The sequence below is a fragment of the Vanellus vanellus genome (assembly GCF_965231255.1).
Source record: "Vanellus vanellus genome assembly, chromosome: 4".
Classification (NCBI taxonomy): Eukaryota; Metazoa; Chordata; class Aves; order Charadriiformes; family Charadriidae; genus Vanellus; species Vanellus vanellus.
This window is the reverse complement of record NC_138909.1, coordinates 68,466,273-68,490,425: the sequence shown is the minus strand read 5'-3', so window position 1 is coordinate 68,490,425 and position 24,153 is coordinate 68,466,273. Positions and strand designations below refer to the sequence as shown.

At 39.2% G+C, this 24,153-nt stretch overlaps 1 protein-coding gene across 1 annotated transcript; it reads right to left on the bottom strand.

Annotated features, from left to right (window-relative positions):
* Positions 1-1,684: 1,684 nt before the first annotated feature.
* PGM2 (phosphoglucomutase 2) lies at positions 1,685-22,165 on the bottom strand (the record flags this gene model as incomplete). Its single annotated transcript, XM_082483098.1, has 14 exons — positions 1,685-2,044; positions 3,428-3,561; positions 4,208-4,397; positions 6,981-7,110; positions 7,978-8,071; positions 8,177-8,357; positions 10,849-10,946; positions 11,560-11,749; positions 12,858-13,051; positions 14,479-14,562; positions 15,837-15,921; positions 16,275-16,381; positions 17,259-17,426; positions 22,094-22,165. 14 exons carry the CDS (start codon positions 22,163-22,165, stop codon positions 1,942-1,944), a joined length of 1,830 nt encoding a protein of 609 aa, XP_082339224.1. The 3' UTR covers positions 1,685-1,941.
* Between the last annotated feature and the right edge of the window lie 1,988 nt (positions 22,166-24,153).

Here is a 24,153-nt window from a genome sequence, read left to right as displayed (position 1 = left end):
GGACTTGGAACTCTCAACATACTTCCAGGGACAAAACCAAGATGACAAAGCCCACAATTTTAAGAGACTGGTAATACTGCCTTCAGATTTACTGAACAAAAAGTTTCTTTAATCAGAAAAAGACAGATTAATAGACTTTTCTGCCACAAGGTTAGGTGGAAATGGACTGGTGATCAATTAATCTACCAATGAGTGTCATTGTCTTAAGATGTTCTACCTTCCTTTTGAGAATCAGTTCAGATTTATAACATGGCAAATGCACTGGTTTAGCACACTTAACATGCATGAAAAAAGTCTAATATACTATATATTTACTATATATTTATTTTAAGGCTTTAATTTTCAGAAGGAAAGGATAGTAGGAGTTGATATGTATAGAATTTTCATGCAACGTGACAAAGCTGATTGCATGGAAGTCAATATTGAGATTCCCTTTACAGTTATTACTACATTCAGTAGCACTTAGGGTCCTATTTAGGAGTATGGACTGCGTTATTCAAGGCACCAAATAAACATGTATCAATAAAAACTCATCTCATCTTTGGTTAATATAAGAGAAATGGAAACAGAAAAGTAGAAGGTGTGAACAAGCACTTTCCGCAAAAACTAATAACCTATCTTTTTAGCTTTCTACTGTAAAGGGCTAGGATTTGATCAACGGCATACTCTGTTTCCTCAGTACCCTTCTTACTTTATTTTAAAATTAATTTTCTATGCCACACAGATTGACCTCAATATGAATGATTCAGATGCTGTCTTTAACTCTGAACAGCCAAGAAAAACTGACATGAGAGCCACAGAATGCAGGGACTACTCCTTTCCCTGTGTCCCTGGTGATAACTCTGAAGTCTAAGGTAAAAGCAGGCATCCAGTGCTCTTTGCTTACCACGTTGGTTAACAAGGTAAGCTAGTATTTCCTGGGGATGGAATGGCAAGTTTGGTCCTTTATGAATAATTTGCTAAATTTGGTCTGTGCTTGGTCTGGCAACTAGTCATTCTCCACAGGATACCAGGAGTAATTTTGGCAAAGAAGTTTCTCTACCCAAGAAGTACTGGGGCCGTTAGAACGACACTGATACCCAAAACAAGCACTGAAAATGCAGAAAACCCTTGTACTAAAGTCAACTAGTAACCTCCAAACAACCCTCTCGGGCTCTGCAAGTGCAGACAGCAGCATGCAATATAATGGAAACTTCTGCTGTAAATTGGACATGCAGAGTTACGCACAGAGTCATGGTAGCATACAGTATGACAGGCTGAGATTGGGGTATGCATTGAACTAATTATGCTTAGTTCAATAAGGGAACAGAAAGGTGCTGTATGTAGATATAGTATCTTAATGTGTTCATGGTATTGAAAGGCAATTTAGTACACTTAGTATCTCTAACCTGGAATATGATGTATAGTCCCACAGCAAATAGCTCTCCAGCAAATTCACTGTGACTTTCCCGTGTATTTGGGCCAAAAATCCCCATGAAAAATCACTACTTCTGAAACATTTGCCCCGGGTTTGTTAAAGTCTCACGACAGGCTTTCAGTACTTCTTGTTAACAGAACTTGCTCTGCAAGTCTAAACATATATAAAGTTGCATGGTATTATGAGATTACACACACACAAAAGAAATAGAAGTCCCCACAAAACAGGCTGCTTTTTCAAAAATTAGGATATTACTTACAATATTTAATTAAAACAAGTTTTGATTGAAATACATTTGCAGTCAACTTTTAGTTCATAAAGCATTTAGTTCAACTGATTGTGGTTTTTTGGTCCTTTAAGGGTAAAGGTAATTTCCTTCCAAAATAAGATACTAGATCCAGGAGCACCCAGAATAACTCTTAATAAAATCAGAGTTCTCAGATGTTTGGTCCTAAAACTTCTTACTTCTTAAATAATGCACTTCTAATGCTGCAAAAACCAATTAAGGTAGTAATTCTGCTATTTCACTCAGTCTTTCGTTGAAGATTATTTCTTTCTGGTTGAAAGAAGTGTTTTTCAAGAGCATTGACCAATTCATCTAGTTCCTTCTTCAGCTGCTCAACATCACTGAGAAACAAAAAACATACAAATACAGGAAACAGCGTCACAGCGGAGAAGCTAAAAAGCACATTTTCAGTCTGAGGAATTTTAAGGCTGTTGCATTGTTTTAGACAAACATTTCCTATTAATGCTAAAAGTATATACACTTGATTTCTTATAGCAATGTACTGATGTTTGTTTCCAACTGATGTGCATGAATGCACTTACGACTATGGAGAAGCATAAACCCACAGTATAATCTAAAATAGAATAGCCAGTTTGAGTTCAGAAAATCTTCTCTTACTAAATGTATATGGTTAGAAATGTAACTTTTATACTTGTAATAGTATTTTCAGATGAATTTTCATCTGTGAGAAAGCATCATTTTCATTATGTAAGTTAATAATTGCTTATCTTTAAGACTGTATGATTTCCAAGGGTATCAGTCAAGGATATAATTACCAAACATAAAAGGGTCTAAAGTATATTAGAACACTCACGGAATCACGGAATTTTCAGAGTTGGAAGGGACCTCTAGAGATCATCTAGTCCAACTCCCCTGCCAAAGCAGGATTGCCCAGAGCACATTACTCAGGACTGCATCCAGGCGGGGCATGAAAATCTCCAGAGAAGTGGACTCCACAACCTCCCTGGGCAGCCTGTGCCGGTGCTCTGTCACCCTCACTGTAAAGAAGTTTTTCCGTGTATTTGAACGGAACTTCCTGTGTTCTAACTTGTGCCCATTGCCCCTCGTCCTGTCACTGGGAACCATTGAAAAGAGTCTGGCTCCATCCTCCTTCAACCCACCCTTTAGATACTTGTAAGTATTACACTCTTCCCTATGCGGCCCAGGATTCCATTGGCCTTTTTGGCAACAAGGGCACATTGCTGGGTCATGAACAATTTACTGTCTACTAGAACCCCCAGATCCTTCTCCTCAGAACTACTTCCCAGCAGGTCTGCACCTAACCTATACTGGTGCTTTGCATTCTTCCTCCCCAGGTGCAGGACCTTGCACTTGCTTTTGTTGAACCTCATTAGGTTCTTCTCTGCCCAGCTCTCCAGCCTGTCCAGGTCACGCTGGATGGCAGGAACTGTATATAAACTTATATACAGTTATATAAGTTTAAAGCAACTATGTATGTAAAAAGAGATTGAATATATCTACTTTCGTTTGAGGCACCATGGGGTTTTTTATATTGTTTTCTACTGAATGTGAAACCAAGTTCAAAGGAATTTCAGAGACAACAAGAACGTATCAACAAATTTCGCAGAATTGAAGCTTTATACAAATACATTTGCTAAAATAATAACTGTAGTAATATTATTTGATCATGGAGAGCTCCTTCCCCACCAAAACAATACCAGAAAGCCACACAGCCCCTATTACGCTGCTGTAAGTGACAATACCTGTTTCCAGGAGGTGCACAAAGTTCAGAATAGTATTTGATCTTTGGTTCTGTCCCACTGGTTCTCATTGTGGCCACTCCTCCATTAGCAAAAGTGAACGTTATCATTTGGCTACTTTTACTCGTGGGAAGTATCTAGAAATAATAAGAATAATTTTTTAGAAGCTTTGAAAGTGGTATATACAATGAATTCAAGACAAAACCCATGACTTCATGTAATATAATAAAACTAAAGGATCAGTTAAATTAAGCTTTGTTCTATTTTCTTCATCGTGGTGGTCCTGAGACCCCAACAGGCAAATAACAGCCTTACCCTCAACCTAGAATCTGGTAGCAGAACATTACTGCTACGTATGTCATTTCAAGTATAGTCAACATTTTTACGGCAAACAGAAATTGCCCTGTGATGGCATTTCCAGGAGAAAAAGAAACACGGATTGTGGAAAACTAAAGAAGCCAAAGCCACATCTCAGCAGACAGTTTAACTTACAACAAGGCAATGCAAGACTGCTGTAGCAAGAGAGCGAGAGCCTCCTACCTCTCTTTACAGACTGTCATCTTGAAGAGAAAAAACACCACAAAACCAAATAAAAGATCCCAACCCTCTCCCCCTTCCCCAACCTTCATTTCCTCCCAGCAAGGCAAAACAATCATCCCCAATCTAACTTACTTTAAGACTCAGGATGTAACATAATGTTTAGAGTGTTTCTCCATAGAATTTTGTATATATGTGTATATACATACTGGTATGATTTATATGTAATTTTAAAAATATACTTACAGCCTTTTGATCTGGCTGGCTGCTGTCATACCCAGTAGTTAGATCCCTTATTCCAGAAACTTTAAATCTACCGCAAGTTTTTGGATATGTGTTTTTTCCATCAAAATTTCTAAGGTTGTCAAAAAGCTGTTGAATAACTTTAGGATCATGGCAGATGAAATATGAAGCTTTGGTAATATGGAAGCCATATCTGTGAAGACAAAATATTAATGAATTGAAAAAGCAATGTTCTTCTTAGAGTTGTACACCATACACATTATACAACCTTCTACAAAGCAAGAACCTATACTCATTGTCACCCAACTGTACCATCAGTTCACCTCTTTACAGTTTTAAAAAGGCTTCAACAGCTTAATTGTCCTATTTTACATACTTAAAGAAACTTCTGTGCAGACACCTTTTCTTTTTAATGATTAAAAATAAGAAAGTTTACTGCTAAACCAGAAGAAAAAAAGATGTCATTATTGCTTTGAAGAGATTTAACCACCACAGGAAGAGTACAGACTACGTCTAAATAGCTTCCCTGACTGGATTCCAGCTGACTTTTTCTGAGTAAAAACAACTCCAGACTGTTTTTTCCAATCACGCTTTAGAAGCCGCTCTCCCATTAAAGTGTTTCTACTAAATCAAACTGTTCTGAACATTATCTCTTTACCTCATCTGTTTGCTGCCAGGTAATACGATGCAGAATCTGCAAAGACAAATGACCTGCTGACACTGACTTTTCAAAACAGCATATTGTTGAAAAGCATACAAGCCTGAACAGCTTGTTTAAGTGAGCTCTTACTAAAGATCAACACTTGATGAGTATCTTTGATGCCAGGGAAAATCTGAAGGGCAGAATCTTTCATTAGTACTAGGATGTTCATGCTAGAAACCTGAAAGGTTCCTTAAATTGGGTCATGTTTATACCAAAATGGATATCTTGGAAGGTCAACAGCTGTTAAATCAGTCTTAAGAATCCAGCAAGCGAATTTGCAAAACCTATCCTGTATTTACAAGAAGTGATGAGCCTGCTAGGACTGTGTCCTTTTCCTGACCTGTGTTTACTTCTTTGAGAACAGATTCTCCTTCTATACCTCCAAAATAGAGAGTAGAGTTTCTTCTGCTTCAACAGCAACTCACAAGACAAATCTGACACAGAATAAAGTAGTAAGTAGAAAACCGCAACTTCGTACTAGCCCCAAGCAAACAAAAATCAAACACACACAAATGACCCACCAAAACAGAACAAGAACCTCCTCCCTCCAGTTCTAGTTATCAAGCATCAGTTTAATAAGGCAGATTTGTATCCTGCTCCATATCTGTAGTGTTTCCACAGTGACTATGTGCAGTGACATCTTTGAGGTGCATCTACAGACTGTTTTGAAAGTCAGAGCTTATTAAGTGTAAGAGTCCTCTTCCGTGGCTATGTACACAGCAGCCCTGTGGCACAGATAAGTTCCACTCAGTTAAATATTCTGTTTCTGAGGGCAATCTGGAGCAGGTGTTTACTCAATGAGTATTAAAGAAAAAAACACAAGTCAGAGAAGGATAATTCTTTGAATATACACTTCCAGCTACTAGTAATTAAGGGAATTCTCACATCAGATGTTATATTTGCAGCTCTAGGCATTAATTTCTCCTCCATGCATTTATATTACTGTTTCTTGAACCCACCTAAACTTCTGCCATGTACAATAGCTGATAAAGTCCACAATTTATTTATAAGCAAGTGTTAGCAAGTCTTTGTCATTTGAGTCCTTCTTAAGCAGTGGGCGAAACAAGCATGGCTAGCGCTGCATGCAAATGAGAGATCCGAGGACTGGAAAACAAGAAATACCACAGCTAGAGTTTTCTACCTCTCTTTGCAGGTTCCACCACTCCTTTGTTAGTGTGTATGAGATGATGAGGTGGAAAGTATCTGCCAGCCTGTGCTGCTACCTCCTTTAAAACAACCCAAAACCCCCACAAAAAACATGCCCTGCCCCATGAAATCCAATAACCATCTTTGCTATTGATTTCTGTAGATCTTTGAACATATTAAGCAAGAACAAAAGAAAAGCAGTGCCTCATATTAAAAGCTCTCAGAGGGATACCCAGTTGTATACAGCCAATAGTTATGGCCAAACAGTTATAGCACTTCTGCATAATCAGCTCCAATCTCAGTATTCAGGAGCCGAAAGAACAATCAACATATAGTATCCATCAAAAAAAGACAGAGTAATATAATAAAAAGTCTAACTTTAGAGCCAAGTAGAATTAATTTCATAACAAGTAGCCCTGCAAGCGGGACAGAAGCAAGCTGGCTTCTACGAGTAGCATAAATACACCAGAGCTACTTAGATCCATTCTGCCATCATAGTTTTTGTGAGTGTGGCACATTTAAGCAGCAAGAGGCACTATGATCTCTACAACGCAGCAATACTGCTGACCAAAACCCAGACCAATCTTCTGTAAAAGGACCGAAGAGCAGAACTTCCCAAAAGGGAGAAACCTTTCAGACAAGCAAACAAAAATAACTCAAAAATCTCATTAACTAATACAGAATTAGTAAGGCAATATTATTATTTTTAAAATACCTTAAAATCACACAAAACAAAGTCATAAATACATTCATGCCCATTAAGCAGGTGCGCTTTCTAGAAGATTACTATTAACACAGTATTGTCTTAATGGTACAATACCCCAATTTTTATTTCTTCATATACTATTGGTTGCAATTGAGTCCCTATTAACCCCAGTGTGTGGAATGGAGAAAATCTGAAAATTAAACAATTATAATCGAACTCACTCATCATAGACAGCTTTCAGCTGCTGAGACAAAGACAAATTCCTGGTTGCCAAATAGCTGGCCATCTCCGCAGTTATAACAGCAGCGCTGACACCATCTTTGTCCAGAACAGCAGGACAGCACATATACCCTAAACAAAGAAAATTATATGTATTTGGTAGATTTTTATGAGGAAATAAGATAAAATGGGAGGGAAGTTAAGCAAACCAACATCTTTTAAAGGAGGAATGCACATTACCGTAGTATAGACATTGTAAGAGTTAAACCGTAGGTGGAAAAATTTTGTCTTCTAATCAGAGCTAATTTTGATAAGTAAGGTATTTAATGGAATTTCAAGATAGAGACAGATTTATATCATATCAGTGCCAGATGCTCCCGAGTACTTTTGGAGCTCTCATGAAAGAGAAATGCCACACTGCAGGAACAATGCAAGTATAGCACTTTGTTTCAAATGTGATTACCCTTACATGGTAGCATATGGTAACACTGGTAATTATCCATAAAATTAGTCACATTTTCTCCGGTTTTCAGATACTGAGATACTCACAAAGTAGCATTACAGCTTTATAGTTTCTTTCTCAAGAATGCATCACTTTTATTCATGGCTTTCCAGTTTACAAGTATAATTTTGGGAAGTTTTTACTTCATTTTATTCACATTTAAACTTAGCTTAAAACTGTCAGCTAAACATACTTCAACTTGAAGTCTGAAAAATGTGTTTGTTTGGTCTTTTAAAATAATCTGTGCAGAATTTGCAGTCCAAGTCTACACAGCTATGCTACTTAAGATATATACACCTAGCTTACATCATCATACTCTGTGCTAGGCAGAGATACAAACGATTAGAACTAGTGTATCAATCATCCAAATGGATGGTATCGATTACTCACTGCAGATACATACGCTGTGTTGAGGGTACCTTTACAATGCCATTTTTTGCAGTAGTCCTACTTTCACTATTTTACAGGATACTGGAACATAATATTCTGTTTCTTACCTATAGCCTCCTCAAATGCAAAAAGAACAGCTTTTCCCTGGTCCATGAGCTGTTTGGCACGGTTGCCCATCCACTTGAAACCTGTCAGCGTCTCCTACAGCAGTGAGGAGAAAAAAAGGCATTAAAAATAAAAGCAATGTTTTACAAAGATATGATACTGTGTAGGTAAGCAAATAAAAGAACATGGAATAACATGTACCTCAAAGTGAAAACCTTCCTTTAGTGCAATTGCTCTCAGGATTTTGGAAGAAACAGTACTGGATAACATGTAGACATCTTTAATAGCACAAGTATCCCTATTGTTATTTTTCCAGCAAGTGAAGATCCACCAGCCTAAAAGAGCTCCCAGCTCATTTCCAGAAAACACTTTCCATTCACCACTGGATGGGGAAAAGAAAAAAAAGGAGAAAAAAAAAAAGAAAGTATATGAATTCAAAGGATAATACTGGAGGGAAAAAAAAAAAATCTTCTGGTTCTTCCATACATGAATACTAGAAAATAAAACCACTGCATCTGAGTTCCAACTAACAGTAACAAGATACCATGTGTTCATTAAGAACAAACAAAAAATTCCTCCCCTAAAGAATTCTGAAGCGGTTACCCTCCTCCTCCATCATACGCACCAGCTTTTGAGTTTATCCAAAAATGAAACAGTGATATTTCCAGCATATTTTCAGTAAAACAAAAATATTCAGCAGAAAAATTATAAAATCAATTATTAAGACAAGCACAGAGACACAAAAATACAACTCTCAAATGATCAGTATTTTTAGTTGACTCAGTGACAAATACCTTTTATTTAATCACAAATACATCAATTGGTCATTGAGGAAGATTGGAGAAAAACTCAAGCAGGCAAAAAAGATTAACATTGTTGTGTTGCTAGAATAAGAAGAATTGAAGGAAAAAGGGAAAGACAGATGTCAAAATTGCCCCAAAAAATCTCAGTCACAGAAGGGAACAAAGACACTGCCAGACTGACAAAAATCGAGACCTACAGAAACAGTACCTGTTGTGAAAGAGAAGCAGACTCAGTCTCCTGCATTTATTGATGCCAACAGGCACAAAGCAATGCACAGCAACAACTTAGTGTAAGAGCGCTGAGAGAGTGTGCTCTAGCAGGAGTTTCTGTCAAAGAAGAAGTACAGATACTGTAGAAGCCTATATTAATATTCGATTAGTGTATGAACAGCTACAGCAGAAGTCTGAGAGGAAGACGCAGGACTGAAAATTAGGAGACAACTAAGACTGGCTAAACAATTAGCAAAGAGGTAACAGAATGAGAGCAGCATGCTCTCAATGGCGATAAATACAATAAACTAACACCCCCTTCTTCAAGTAGCTGTAAGCTTTTAGACAAAAACCAGAAGTGATTTTGCATTCTTGTTTTAACCCATCATAACTAGCACAAATAAAAGTTTTTTATGCTTTTCCCTCAACGCTGAATTGCCAACTGAGGCTCCCACAGGCCAAAAACATTAAAACAAGGGTACTCCAGCTAACACTGCCAAAGATACAGCAGAGTGCCAATTAGCCTGTTCTTCTAAAGGCAGAGAAGCCTCCTTAGTTCATGCTGTGAGAATAATGAGTTTAAAAAAGCCCCCCCAAAAAACAAATAAAACACTGCCACATTTGAAGCTGCTGCAAGACCAAAAGAGGTTATCTGGTAACCAAAATGGATATTTGCACCATCTTCTTTTACAGAGTTTTTGGAATTTGCATAACTAATTCAGGTTCAAATACTTGTGTCATCCACAATCACTGAGGACATCTAACAGATCTTCTCATCCCTTACGTACCAAGGACTGTTGCTGTGATTTTATATCCCTCTTCTGGCTCTTAGGCACAGGGAATTCATTTACTCTATTTCTGCTCCTGGCCCAGCAGCAGATTTTTGTTCTGCTCCTCTCTGAGCTGAAAACCTTGACGTTTACTTTTATAAAAGATTTATGGTTTCTAACTGCTTAGACTAGTTTCTGCTGTATCAAGGTAGATAAAAGAGAAACACCACTATTTGTAGACATTATACCAAGTGCAGTACTTCAGCTTATTTTCATTCATCAAATATAACCACAATACAGAAATGCAAACAATTGTAGAAGTACAGGATATCAGAGGGCATGAAATAAGGGGATGGCAATATTGGGTCAGAACTATAGGTTACATGTTCCATACATGTGAAAAAATTATGAGAAGCCCCGGCTTGAGCAAGTTTACCTTTTGTGATCCCATTGACAGGATATACATAGAAAAATAACGTATGTATAGCTGGTCCTTAAAGGAGAGAGTACAAATGACTATACTGAGAAGTACCAAACACTGACAAAGCTTAAGGTGAAATGGAGGTACGTAACATTATGCATACAGGTGGGAAACAGAGCAAGAAAGGCCCAAATCATCTAATGATTAGTAAAATGTCTGGTCTAGCAGTATTTGAGAAAGAAGGAACTCATATTGAAGAACAGGAATGTTCCCTATTCCCGAGATTATTATCCAGTTATTATTTAATAGACACAGTATGAAAGAATGTTTATCAGTCTTCCGTTAAAAATTTCTAACTGAAACCCTACCTTTAAAAAGGTATAGCACAATCACAACAATTCCCATGCTTCTGTGCATATCTCAAGTACAGCAAGCGTCAAGTATTTATTCAGGCTTCTGTACAGTGCTGAATATTAATCACTATTTCATTTACTGTCTCCACTGTGGTCTGCTTCATACAGTCCTCTCACATTTCTCTGTGTTTTCAGTCCAAAACCGACTACTGTGACTATTCTATCTTCCTCTGCAACACAGATTGCAAGAATCCCCCAAATAAGCCTAGCCTTTAAGTAAAAACTGTAAATGGTTTGTATTTCTTTATTACCATACCTCTCTTGTTTCTCTGCTACTGCAAGTCGATCAGCATCAGGATCATTTGCTAAAATGATTTTTGCCCCATCTTTGTCAGCCAAAGCAAAAGACAATGTCTGGAAAAGTGGTAAGCAAAACCAGATGAGTGTTAATGCTCCCAAATAATATTTTCACTTTCTTTATAGGTTTTAAATAATTTTCCCAATTAATTTAATCTCAAAGACCCAAAATCATGATGTGTCTCTACAAAAAATAAACTTCAAGCCTGGCAGCAATAGAGCACAGTCACGATATTTAACTTCACCTACATCATTCTGCTTCTGCAGCCTGAGCCAAAAAGCTACTTAGAGTCAACAGGCTCCTCCAATAACAAAATGTATCAGAAATATTTGTAGCAGAAATTCTAGCCACCTGTCACGACTTCCCCTTTAGTTATTATTTTATTTTATTTTTTCAAAAGGAACTGTATCACTTTGTTGTATGTGCAAATGGTGCCCATTGTTAGAGCACAGAGCAAAGTAGTTTAAAGTTATAGCTAATTACTATCTGACTGGTTCAAAAAGAGTTATAAATGTCAATGAAAGGATACTAGCTAACTCTTCACTAAATGTAAGGCTATGAAAACAGAAACAGATCTTCAATCAATATTTATAGCCATGACTGCTGGCAGAAAGGAAACTCTGTTTGAAAGACATTGCAACTATTAAAAAAAAAAAAAAGTCTATTTACCAGAACACCTTTGCCTTCTTCAGGATTTGGATACTTCACTGTGGGAAATTCTGGATCAGGATCCTTCTGCTCCGGAACGGCAAAAGGAGGGCTAAGGTCAAATGCTTTGAAGGCCAACTGCACAAATTTATGACCTACACCATGCACAGAAGTATGAACAAATTTCAAGTTTGTTTCCTTGTTTATTTTCCTGAAATAAAACAGATTAACAGTAAACTTGGATATGGAAGAATATTCTGCACAAAATTGACTATGTTCTACTATACTATACTACAGATATGACTCAGTATTCTATATCATTGTTAAAATTATAAATTAAAGGAGGTTAGATTTTAAGGGTAATGGCTTGAAAATTGCCTTAGACTCATTTTTCAGCAATATGAGTCACTCTTGGTATCTAGTGTCCCGGTACGTGCAAATCAGTGGAATAAGAAAGATAATACACTCTATGCACCCCAAAGGAGGCGAGTGGAAAATAAATACAACTGACTAATAAGACTTTTCATCCCCAACTCTCCCATTTAAAGCACCTCCAAAGACTGTGAAAACAGTGAACCAACAGCAGCATGCCTCATTTGAGCACACTCATTTTTATGGAGTACATTGCTGAAAGCATAGAACATACCTAAAGGCATCAAAACTCCTAAGGAGACATTTGACTCCCAGTCTGAAAAAGCAGCGTAATTTCTCACATAGCCCCGACTTTCTAGTAGTTCTGACTTTGTTTTTAGCAAGAGTAAGAACATGGTTACTGGTGGTTAAAATTATGATGTAAATAAGCAGATCTAACAGGTTGCTGCCTATCTAATCCATAAACTAATTCTACTTGTTAATCACAAAGAGAAACATCCACTTGATTTTGTTAAGTAAAGTTTTTACTGAGCAAGTCATAGGCTTGTGCAAGGCGCCCAAGGCCACCAGGAGGTGGCTTCACCTTCTTAGAAGCCCAATTTAAGGCTGTTGAACCATTGGTGTCAGCTCACCCCCAGCTGCACAAGAGAGCCCCAGTTTTGCTGTAGTATTTGGTTAATGCATGGTCATGCGAATACAGGGAGATGATATAATCAGAAACTCATCGCTCACTTTGCTGGGTTAGACTTGTGCCAGACCAGCTTTACGAACTGGCCTACTACGTCACCACAGAGCTGCCAGTCCTACCACAAAAGATGTCAAGAAGGCACAGACAGAACTGGATCATGGCAGGATCATGGCCGCCCTGACTTCCATCAATTTAAACTGCCTCGATGACATACAGGATGGAAAAATCCTGTATTCTTAACAGAGTTAATGGCAGTTACCTGTGAAAACACTGCTTCTGTATGTCTTTAAAATACTCCTTATTGACCGTGGCATATGGATCATGAAGTAGCAGGCTGCTGTCAATCAGTTTGTCATCCCAAGCCTGAGGCCACGGCTCCTGGTTCTCCTCAATAGCCTGAGAAATTCCTTTGTCATGAGGGGAAATGATCTGAGCACCGTTTTCCCAGTAAACCTAAATAATAAATAGGGTAAGTGAGTATTTGGTCATTAATATTGTAGGATAGCTTTGTTATTTTTTTGTGGGCTAAGGTGCACTGCATTCGGTAGAGTATTACAGTAGATTAGGCTTAAGTATACCCAGAGTATTCCCCTGTTCATATTCTCAGTGTTTCCTCTCACAGCCCATTTTTGTTTTATAAAAAGAGCTGTTTAATTTTATCAGAAAATACCAAAATCCGTAGTAAAACACAAAGCAAGACCCAGCTCATTCATTGAGAAGATTCAAGTTTCAGCCTATCTGCCAGCTTTGGGATTCATAACTTGCCCATGCTATTTCATACAATTTCTTCCAGATTTTTACGTATAATCATTCTATATTGAAGATTTCTTAAAAAGAAAAAAGTGTGCAAAACTGAAACACATTTACCACAAAAAAAAAAATCAAGGAGAAAGGCACAAAACCTTTGCAGCTGCCTACAGAAGAACAAGCACAAATTCAACTAAGTTTCAAGATCTTCTTTACTTGTAGTCTTCTCCTTTTTGTTGATTGTTTACACATCCAGGAAGAGGTGTACTACTTATGTTTAAATTTTTGACAGTTGTTTGCACACGTCCTTCTACTGATGGTTTACACACCATAAATTTTAGGAAAGGTACTGTTAGGTATCTGGGCCATGGACATAGGTCGGCCAAACAATAAAACATTAAGAAAAAATGAAGTTGATTAAAAAAGTAATTGATAAAACATCCAAACAAGCTATCAAGATCAATACATGAAATATTAAAAAAGTAATTTTAAACAGACGTGACTTTCTGGAGGGAGAGACAGCAAGAAATCATCCCTGCTAATGCCTTGTTTTTCTATTAAAAAGTCAAAAAAGATCTCCCAACTTCCATTTTTGTATTGTGGAGACAGTCTGTACATGACTAGTCCAGCTATGGGATGATTGGCAGACAGGCAGCTCAGCCATGTTTTTTTTCAGTGGAAATTAGATTTCTGTCATAGAAAAAAGTCACACTAATAACTGTGTCACTTAGCAAAAGACAAATATACTCCAAGAAAACAATGGAATTTATTCAAAATGTTTTGTACAAGCAGCTCATTAGGTTTCACATATTTTTAATTCTCTGGGTTTGTTAAACTAAGGAGATCTTTTAAAATCATGAACTGGAGAAATGATTAATGCTTTTGAAAAGAGGTCAGTTAATATTTTAAAGCGTTCCAAACTATGCAATGGTATTACTTATCTTCCTGCTTTTCAGAGCTAAGATTTTAATTATCTTGTTAGTATAACTAGCTTTAAATACATACATCTAGAAGAGATCAAACTGTCAATTAATTTGGTCTATAACATGATAGGAACTATACACAATAGTATTAGTCTCTCTGCATAGAAAACAATGTTTGAAAAAGCCAGAAAATAAATCGCATAGGAATACCTTGTAACCATTATCTTGTTTTGGATTATGGGACGCTGTAACCATAATTCCAGCACAAAGCTTCAGATGAGTTACTGTGTATGGCTGTAACAAGACAAAGTTATCTGAAGTAGAATGTGCAACATATTATATATAATTTACTCTCATGTATGTGCAGTACTTCCATACTGCTGAACAAAAAGAAATCCAGGATGTGATTCCTACAGACTGACTCTCTAACACAGAAGCTGAGTAGTACTTGCTCCACTAGACCTCACCTGGCCCTCGCTTTTTCTTGCGCATTTTCCCATTTATATATTCTTAGTGTTGTTTCAGACACTTTATGGATCTCTAGAGTAATGTTTTCATAGAAAGAAAGTGAATGTATGTGTTGCCTGTTGCAGAATGACTTGAGATACCCGAGGTCTTTAAGGGTGCGAAGTCTGTCGGGGTAATGGCAGAAGTCAGAGGTAGAATGGCAGAAGGTAGAGAATTACAACTGGAGCTGCCTCACCCATACAATCTTTTGAGAGCAGCCCATGGAGCAACTACTCTATTGTGGTTCAGAAGAGAATTGTTTTGGAGAGAGCTCTTATAAATTAGTCCAAAACAGATAGAATTAATTAAAAATAAAGCATTATTTGTAATCACAGGTCCAGTTTGAGTTTACTCCTGGCTTTTTATTTAATAGCGAATGCAATCAACTGCAGTTCTTGCAACACCGCTTTAAGCTGCACTACAAAGAATTTCACCCTAAATCTACCAAAATTTGTATCAGTACAGGAACACTACAAACAAAGTCTTCATCCCACTATGTTCTGTTTGCAACACTCACGGGAGGAACTGGTATCCGGGGCAACTATTGCTTTTAGTGCAAAGGCAGGGGTTTTCGTTATTGCTCTGGAGCACTGACACCTAGTGATCCGATGGTGAAAACGCAGACAAATTCAACAACCCTCCTGGCATAACGTCGCTGCCCTCCCAACAACCTATTAAAAAAGGCTACTTTGGATTCAAAACCCCCAAAAGAAAAAAAAAATTAAAAATTCAACCAAACCAACCAACCATCACAAAACTAAATGTGTGTGTATGTTTCAGACTCCACAGCAATTTAGAAATGATGAGATGTCTTCTACAAGAAAACTGCCTGAAAGCAGGAATGAATAGAAAGACATCCCACTGTCACTGAAACTCCACTAAGCTTCTTCCTTCTCTTGCTGTGAATGTTGTAAACTAAATATAGCTAAATAAGCACAAGACTAACAGCAGGTAGAGCTTAAAAAGTTAAAAGCAGTTTGTCTAGTTTTCCTTAATGTAAGTAATGCAAGATGTCTGACAGAATTTGTGTGTATATGAAAATACATAATAGAGAAACCTACCACAAAAGGAGTTGGTGTTATATCAGAGAACAGATAAACTGGAACTCCTTGACTGATGAAAGTATTAGCAGCAAGTCTTGCAAACCTAAACAGGAAGAAAAGATGCCTAAGTACTACATTCATTTTCTCACCAATTAATTACCTAGAATTCATAGTCATCGTCATCCCCCAATTAAAAAAAAAAAAAAAACCAAAAAAACAAAACACATACATAAACCTCAAATTATTATACAAACTCAATTTAAATGTCTTCCCTCACTATTCCCAGCAAACAAAGCACAACTATTAAGAACTGCTTTGGCATTAATAGAATATAAAAATACTATAAATCCCTCACCTTAATTCACTTTACAGAAAGAGAAAATACTGTTGAAGCAGATATAAAACCATAATGGACCATATAAGGCATATACAAAATAATTAAAGCCTTAAAATTACCTTTTGCTACTACCTCCGCTGGAAATATGGGCACGAGCATCAAAACCAATCACAACTCCTCTCTTTTTCAGGTCACTGAAATTCTTCTCAAGGTATCTGCAAAATCCCTGAAGACAACAAATCCATCTCATTAACCCAATGCAATGATAAATTAAATATTAAGATGATTGCTAAGATGCTGATGTCTTAGAAAGGTGAGCACGCATAACATCTCACTGAACTGGATTGGGATTCAGTTTGTCTAGGACCAATAAACACCAAGAAATATCAGAAAACTTCCAATCAATATAGTGAAGCTGGACAGCATTTAAGTACCTTGCCAAAAATCAGAACCAACTCCAGAAATAAATAGTTAACACGATTAGTCTGAATTGCAGGTTTTGAGAAATTATTTAGCTGTGTTAGGTCTCAGATGAGGAAGAGAAAATGGCCAACATTTCTTTTTTTTTTAAACTGAAATCTCTCTGTTTTTTAACTGAATCTCACCCTTAAGAGTGACACCTGTTTAGGACATGATACACCACCACTCCAGGCTGCAGTAATTTAAGGTTTTGGGTGTTTTTGAACTCTCCCCAAGCAGATCTACTTTAGGATCTACATGTGTTTATGTAGCTTCACTGCATTTATGTAAATTTATGTCCAACATACACAAAGCTTAACCAAATGCTAGCTACCTCTGGCTTTTTTTTGTAGTTGTTACATCAGCGGTAACTGATCCACTTGAGCTTAACTGTAGCTGTATATAAATTCAATTGCAAATCAAATATGGAAAAGAACTTATTTTAATGGCTTAATAGCTTTCCTCTCCCTTTTTTTTTTCCAGAGATCAGCACTCCGCTAATTATGATTTAAATTACTTCTGAAAACTGAAGTAGTAGTAAAAAACTTGTACTTCCATAGAATACCTGTTTGCTTGTCATAAAAGAGGCTCTTCCATTCACATATACAAGCAGTTTAAGTGAGATAAAGTGCTGACCACAGTACCTGGGTTGTCTGGATAATAGTCAAGTCATTCATGTGGGAAATCCCTGCTCCCATGGCAGCTCTGAGCCCTGCTGTGCCAAACTCCATCCGCGAGCCAAAGTATTTCTGCAGTTCTCCGGCATTTCCTTCAGCAACCAGTTGCTTCACTATTGCAGAAGTTTTTGGATTCTGTAGACACAAAATTCAGATATTCTAGAAAAGTGTTGGCTTGGTTTTAATAGCCTGAAGCTTCTTAATAGACCTGACTTTCTTTTCCACTCTCAGTGCTGGGTTATTTCAGTATCAAAACATCGCACATCACTTCAAGAGCACCAGAACTTCTACATCTTCCTGATTTTAAGTCAGTAAAATCTCAAGTATTACTTGTTTTAGATTTATCTCAAGTGAACATGCTGCCTTGACAGTAGTGTATATATCGCATTTTGGGAAGTGAAAAGATTTCCAAGATGTCTATTTTAGTATTTTCTTGTTTAAAAAACAAACCAAAAACAAATAGAAAAGCACCTTTACAGTTCAGAGAATTTTTGCCATCACAACAGAACTACTCTAAACATAGAAGAAAGTAAGTTAAGCTGATGACTAAGAAATACTTGTTATTTCCATAGTGCTACAAGTAGAGTTTAAAAAAAAAAAATAAAATCATAACCTTGTCCCAAGACTGTCTAACACCAGAGGCAGCAGCAAAACTAAGCAGACTGCTCAGAAGATAAAGATGACAATTTGCAATATATTTGCAGGTAATGCTTGTAAAAATAAGCACAACCCTCAGGATGAAAGCTTAGCAACTACACCCGAATTCTTAAATAAAATGACTGTGCAGAGTGGCAGTGGAAAGGCCACGCCAGACTGCTCATGAACAGTGAGAAGTTTCTAGGTCTCACTGCTTTTCCTGGTCTATTACTTATATCGACTCATTACTGTTATCAACTGTCTTTGTTTCCAAGCTTAGGAACTCATAAAGTCCTGTATGCCCTGACAACTCAATCTCAGTAACATGGCATTTGTGAAGTTTAATATTTGATTTCTTGAAAACTGATGAGCCAAGAGGACAGATGGCACACTCCAGCCACTAGGCAACAGGGTTATGTGGAGAGGCGGCATACTCCGCAGGTTAGTCACCGCATGATTACACACACTTTACACCACAGTACAAAGATTATAATTTCCAAAAGGACATAAGCTTTGATTTCTGGTTGATCAAACGACCTCATAAAAGTCACAGGCTTCAGTATTCCTCGGATGACCTAGGTATGCTTACAGCAAGGGACGGCATATCATCCTAGGCAAAAAAAAAAATTAAAAAAAAATGTATTTTCTGCAGCTCCATAACATGCACAAGAGTAGGCACACGAGTGAGTTGCCTTCAAAGGTGCAAGCCTTCTCGAAACCAAACTGAGACCAGGGTCTGGATGCCCTAGTCATTGATCTGTGCACCTGCTGCTGCAGGACAAACACCATAGTTTAAATAAACACTCAAAAAAAATAGAGAGCCTTTGGTGCTAATGAGTAAACTATATAATGCAGAATAAGCTGGAATCATTAAATAAATAAAAAACAAAATCAGGTTTCCTGGCTGCAGTAACCAATTAGGTACACCTGAATTACTGATTTCCAGTGTAAGAATTACCAATTTACCAGTCCAAGAACGCTGTAACTGCCACTTCCTTGAAGGAGGCTCAACATAATTCTGTATGATTACAGAATAAATATAATTCTATGTTATTGTAGAATAATATAGGTCAGCATAACTATTTTGAGCTTAGGCTGTTTAAAAGTTGACCTGAACTTTTTGCTGCAGTATCAGGCCTATGCCTCATAACTAAAGCCTGAATGCCTCCTTTTGTGTCAGCCGTTGTACACTGCCCAGTCACCTTTTCGTTTTTTCCCCCCCTGCACGAGCTTTGTGGACAGGAGTTCTCTCTTACCATTGAAACAGGCATCTCTTTAGGTAGATGCTGCACACATCTGTATAGATGTTGGACAGACCAGAAGCTGTAATGCCAATAAAGAAGGGCAGCTGGACGCTAGGATTGTACTGTAGCTCTCACAAACAAGGAGAGTTTTGGTTGTTAGAGGAATTTCCCAGGTTTGTTATTTACTGTGAAACTAAAAGGATCCTCCTGTTTTTCATGCCTGGTCAAATGATCATACTTATCCAGGGGGCTGCCTGAGTCTCAGAGTTTCAGTCCACATCATATGCTACATAAAACCTGACTACATGGATTTAGTTGTTTGGGCTGTTCCCCCTGCCACCACACACCCACACACTCTAAAAAGTAATGCCAAAAAGCCAAGTCCAAGTCTGTTTAATATAGCAGAAGTATTTTTCCAGAATTACTGTTATAATTGTTTATGGCTATATACTCCTAAGAACATGCCTTTTTTTTTTTTTTTTTTTTTTTTTACTGTACAGATGACTGGTCCCATTTTGTTTCAATTTTAGGAATGTTATGATGCCATTGTATACAGCAAAGCAAAAAAAAAAAACAAAACAAAACAAAAATAAGCTCTTTTTTAAGCAGAAGAAAATGGCAAAACCAAATCCTCACGGCACCTGTATTTAAGAAGGACCCTATTGTATCTGAAGGATGGAGTGCTGCTTTGTTCCTTCCTCGCTGGTTCTCTCAGGTTACGCTTTTTCTACTCTCCAACAAAACTGGACGTGAGCATGAGAGTACTGATTTCTGTGAATACAGTGGCAGGTATTTTAATACAGGGTTAATAAGCAGTAGTGCAGTTTGCTTTAACATCATCTGTTACATGCGAGCTATTTGCCTTAATCTAAAGGAAGGCCCCAAAGAGGTTTCATCAGTGCAGGAGTCCCCACAATTTTTTAAAGTAGAAGGACAGCTACTGACTAAACAGGTTGTATTTTTAATAAAAACAGAAGCTGCTTTCTATACATAATTTTATGATCAATAATAGGAAGAATGAAAGATATGGTACTTCTGTAATGAATACAGTGACAAAAATAGACTGCTAATGAGTTCAGTAATTGTTATCTAGGTAAAAACTTCCTGTTAAGTCAGCAGGACAGTCTTCAGGCATACAGGCTTGCTCTTGCAAACTATTATTTTGCAAGAAACGCACAGCTTATCATCATTAAATATTAACCGATCTCTACACATCAAAAAGGAACTTTTTTTTTTAATATCAGAGTAAATGGACAAGGGTTATATCGGATTTTTCTGTTACTCAATACAAACATGTAAGAGCTCCCTGAGAAATGAAAATACCTCATTGTTTTTGAGCAATCAGCAATGGGTATTGCACACCGGTGAATTATTACTGAGTCAGACGCAATTGTTAACACAGAATTAACCTTTCAAAAGCAAATATACTATAAGGGATGCTGCGTTAGATTTCCAGAGGGTTTCACAAAATAGTTGGAATAACCAGTTGAAAATGAAATCATTACACAGAAGACAGGAATATAACTAACATCAGTCAAGGAAGCTACAGAAATAAGAGGCCCTTTAAAACCAGACTCTTTTCTCAAAATTGATTAAATTGGGGGAAAACAAAAAAAGGCACAAAAGGTTATTGTTCTTTGATGTGATACAGTAGCATTTCTTCAAGAAGGCCTGGCTTGGCACTGCATTATCATTAATAAAAATAGAACTGGCTAACTGGTCAGTTAACCAGTGGAACAGTCTTTAATGAAGAATCACAACAAACTTGAGGTACTTCTCATGGTGTCCTTTAGAACCTGGAAAGAATACTAAAAAAGAATTACACTATGTTTTCATTGACAATCTTGAAATAAGCAGAAAACCTTTTACTAAACTAATATGTAGGCTGCACAAAACCCAGAGGGGATTGTATGGTGCTGGGCCCGGGGCACTCATTAAAGTGACTGAAGGAGGGCAATGGCCAGTGCGTGCTCCAGTACAGCTAAATGAACCAAATTTCATGCAGAGGGACCATAAAAAAATAAATGCAAAGCACATATACTGAGTATGGGCCCACACCTCGGTGGGAACTGCAGCAGCAAGAAGCTATATAAGCACTTCCAGACCACCACTATGGCAGGACATTTCTTTAGGCGTGTGGAATATAGAAATACACAGAGGATTTTACCTCTGCTTATAGTGCTGTCAAAACCAAACCTGAAGGACGCAAAGATAAGTCTTAAGATGATTAAGCACCTTGACAGGAGAGGAAATAACGCATGCTGAAGTGTTCCTGAGCAACAGCAGGAAAAGGGGAGGAAAACCCCGAAACCAGACAATATTGAAGACTGAGGAGCTGTTTTACGCACAGTGAGGGTCACTGAGCACTGGACGACACTGGGGAACACCAGAAACAGAGAGAGGGCGGATTCCACATTTCCCACGTATCTTCTGGAAACAGTATTTTAGTAAACAAAAATACGGAGATCCCTAGAGGTTTTTAGCACCGGGAGACGGACAACCCGGCAACCTATTCCTGCCTTTAGCGGCTTAAGCCTATCAGCTGCCCCTACTGCGAAAAACACAGCCCCTTTTAAACAAGAAATTCAACACGCTGGAAGCGACGACAGAGCCCGGCTAGAGGGGTTCCGAGCCGGAGAAGGGGCTGCCGTGACAGCGGTGACAGCGCGGCGGGGGCCGCCGGCCCCGGGAGGTGACCGACTGGACCCTCGCCCCGCTTTGCCAGGGGGCTTCGGCAGCGGAGGGAAAGGAGCCCGCAAGCGGCTTTACCGCCCCGGGCGCTGACACGGTTTAAAAGCCTCCCGACACCCCACAGACCTGTTACCCCGCCGCCACCTCCCTGCGTGACCAGGAAGCCCCTCCCGCCCCGCCACCCGCACTCCCGGTGGGCATGGAGGACCCAGGCCCCGCCGCCCCCCTCACCTTATCCCAGAGCAACCACTGCTCGGCCGCGCGGCGCAGTGCCGCATCCCCGCCCGAGCTCCGCGCCGCCATCGCCCCGCTCCTTCCTTTCCCTCTTCCGGAGCGCGCCCGCTCCGAGCCGCGCCGCGCCGCGCCGCGCCGCACCGCGCCGCTCCGCCCGCCTGGGCTGGGCTGGGCCGGGCCGGGCCGCACCGCCCCACCTCCGCTCCGCTCCGCCCCGCCCCGCCCCGCCTCAGCCCGCCAGGCCCGGGGCAGGGTGAGCGTGAGTGTCGGGTGCCCCACCTCCGCCCCGCCTCGCCTCGGCCGCCGGGCCTGTGCCCGGGGCAGGGTGAGGGTGAGGGTCGAGCCGCACCACGGCCGCCCCGCCTCGCCCGGGCGGCCCAGGCCTAGGCCCAGGATGAAGGTGAGGGCCAGGCCGTCCCACAGCCGCCCCGGCGGGCCCGGGTCAGAGCCGAGGGTGAGGGTGAGGGTGAGGGTGAGGGTGAGGGTGAGGGTGAGGGCCGGGCCGCCCCACCTCCGACCCTCCCGCCGGGTGTGTGTGTGGGGGGGGTGTCTGCGGAAAAATGGGGGTTTTAATGCCTCGACACTGGAGTAGGGCTACTTCTGTTTCTTTTTAAGACAATAAAAATGAGGGGTGATCTCTGCAGAACCCTATTTCATAAGCAACATGAAGTCACCTGCTTAAAGGATTAGACGTGCATGTGGTATCTCTACTTACTTTTTACTGTCTGTGCTGTGATAGCACAGAAGGGACAAAGGACCCAAGAAAAGTTTTTAGCTGTGTCTGGTTTTGGACATCCTAACAACTGTGTAGCCAGTCCTTCCCATAGTGAAAATATGCACAGATTGCATTCACAAATTGCGGGCAAAGAGGGAAGCAGCCTGGGGAAATTCCAGCTCCAGCTTTCCATTTTTGCTCTGTCCCATACACTCCAGAACAAGCCGGAATTCTGCTCAAGCCACACAGCATGCAAGGGGGAATATCTCAGTGTATTGATCTATAACTGGGATTATTTTTTTTTTAGTGTTTTGTCACAAACTTCAGGACTTCATATGACTTCTGTTTCTTTTTTAATTGCCAACCAGTCAACCATAGGAAGCTCTTTATGGAAGTCGCAATTGCAGCGTTCTACTTCTGCTAATTCTGAGCCTGCACACAGCAGCCTGACCTCACATCACAGCCCCTTCCCGCAGAGCTCACAGGCGACTCCTGGGTGACTGCTATTCAGTGCTGTGAGAAGTTGGCTAGTTCCATTCCCACCAAATGGCCAAAAAGCCCGTTCCTAAAAAGAGCTTGTTCAGTATTGTGAATACATTATTCATGTTGAAGAATGCTTTTTACTTATTTGTGAATAAATTTTCTGTACATTACACCCTTTCAAATTGGAGCTGCTCATTGTTACCAGCTGAAACGTATTATTTCTATGTTGTCATTTATACACTAAACCACACATTAATGGCATGTATGACTGATGAGAATAATGAGTACTAACTGGGTAAATTTTCACAGAAATAATGACTTGTACAGATATTTAGAAACCTTTCAAGGTCCATTAGTATGTTAGCAGAATGCATGTGAACAAGAGAAATGCTACACATCACTTGCAAAGATGTTAATGAATATCCTTCTGCACTATTGATCAGTAAAACTAACAGTGAAGACACCCTTCTGGAAAAACTCTGAGGTGAAAGATCAGTGGAACCGAAGAGTAAGGAGAGCAAACAAAAATATTTTATTTGGAGACTTTTGGAATCATCTGTCTTCTCTCCTCTAGTGTTTTGGCAATGATCCTTCAGCAGGAGCTCCTCTGGCCTCTGCATCTCTCTGGGTGGACACAGATCTGCCCTCAGCTGCAAAATTAGGGGGAGGGGGAACAATTTCATTCAGGAAGATTGACTGTATCCCTCTTGTCAGAATTAAAGACTAGTTAATACTGCATTGATTGAATAATTATTATAGCTTATAGCATAGTTTCTTCAAGAGAAGCCTAACTTGCCAAGCTGTGGCTCTGTCTAAACAGTTCCTATAACTTAGTTGGGTTTTGGCTGGAATCCCCTGA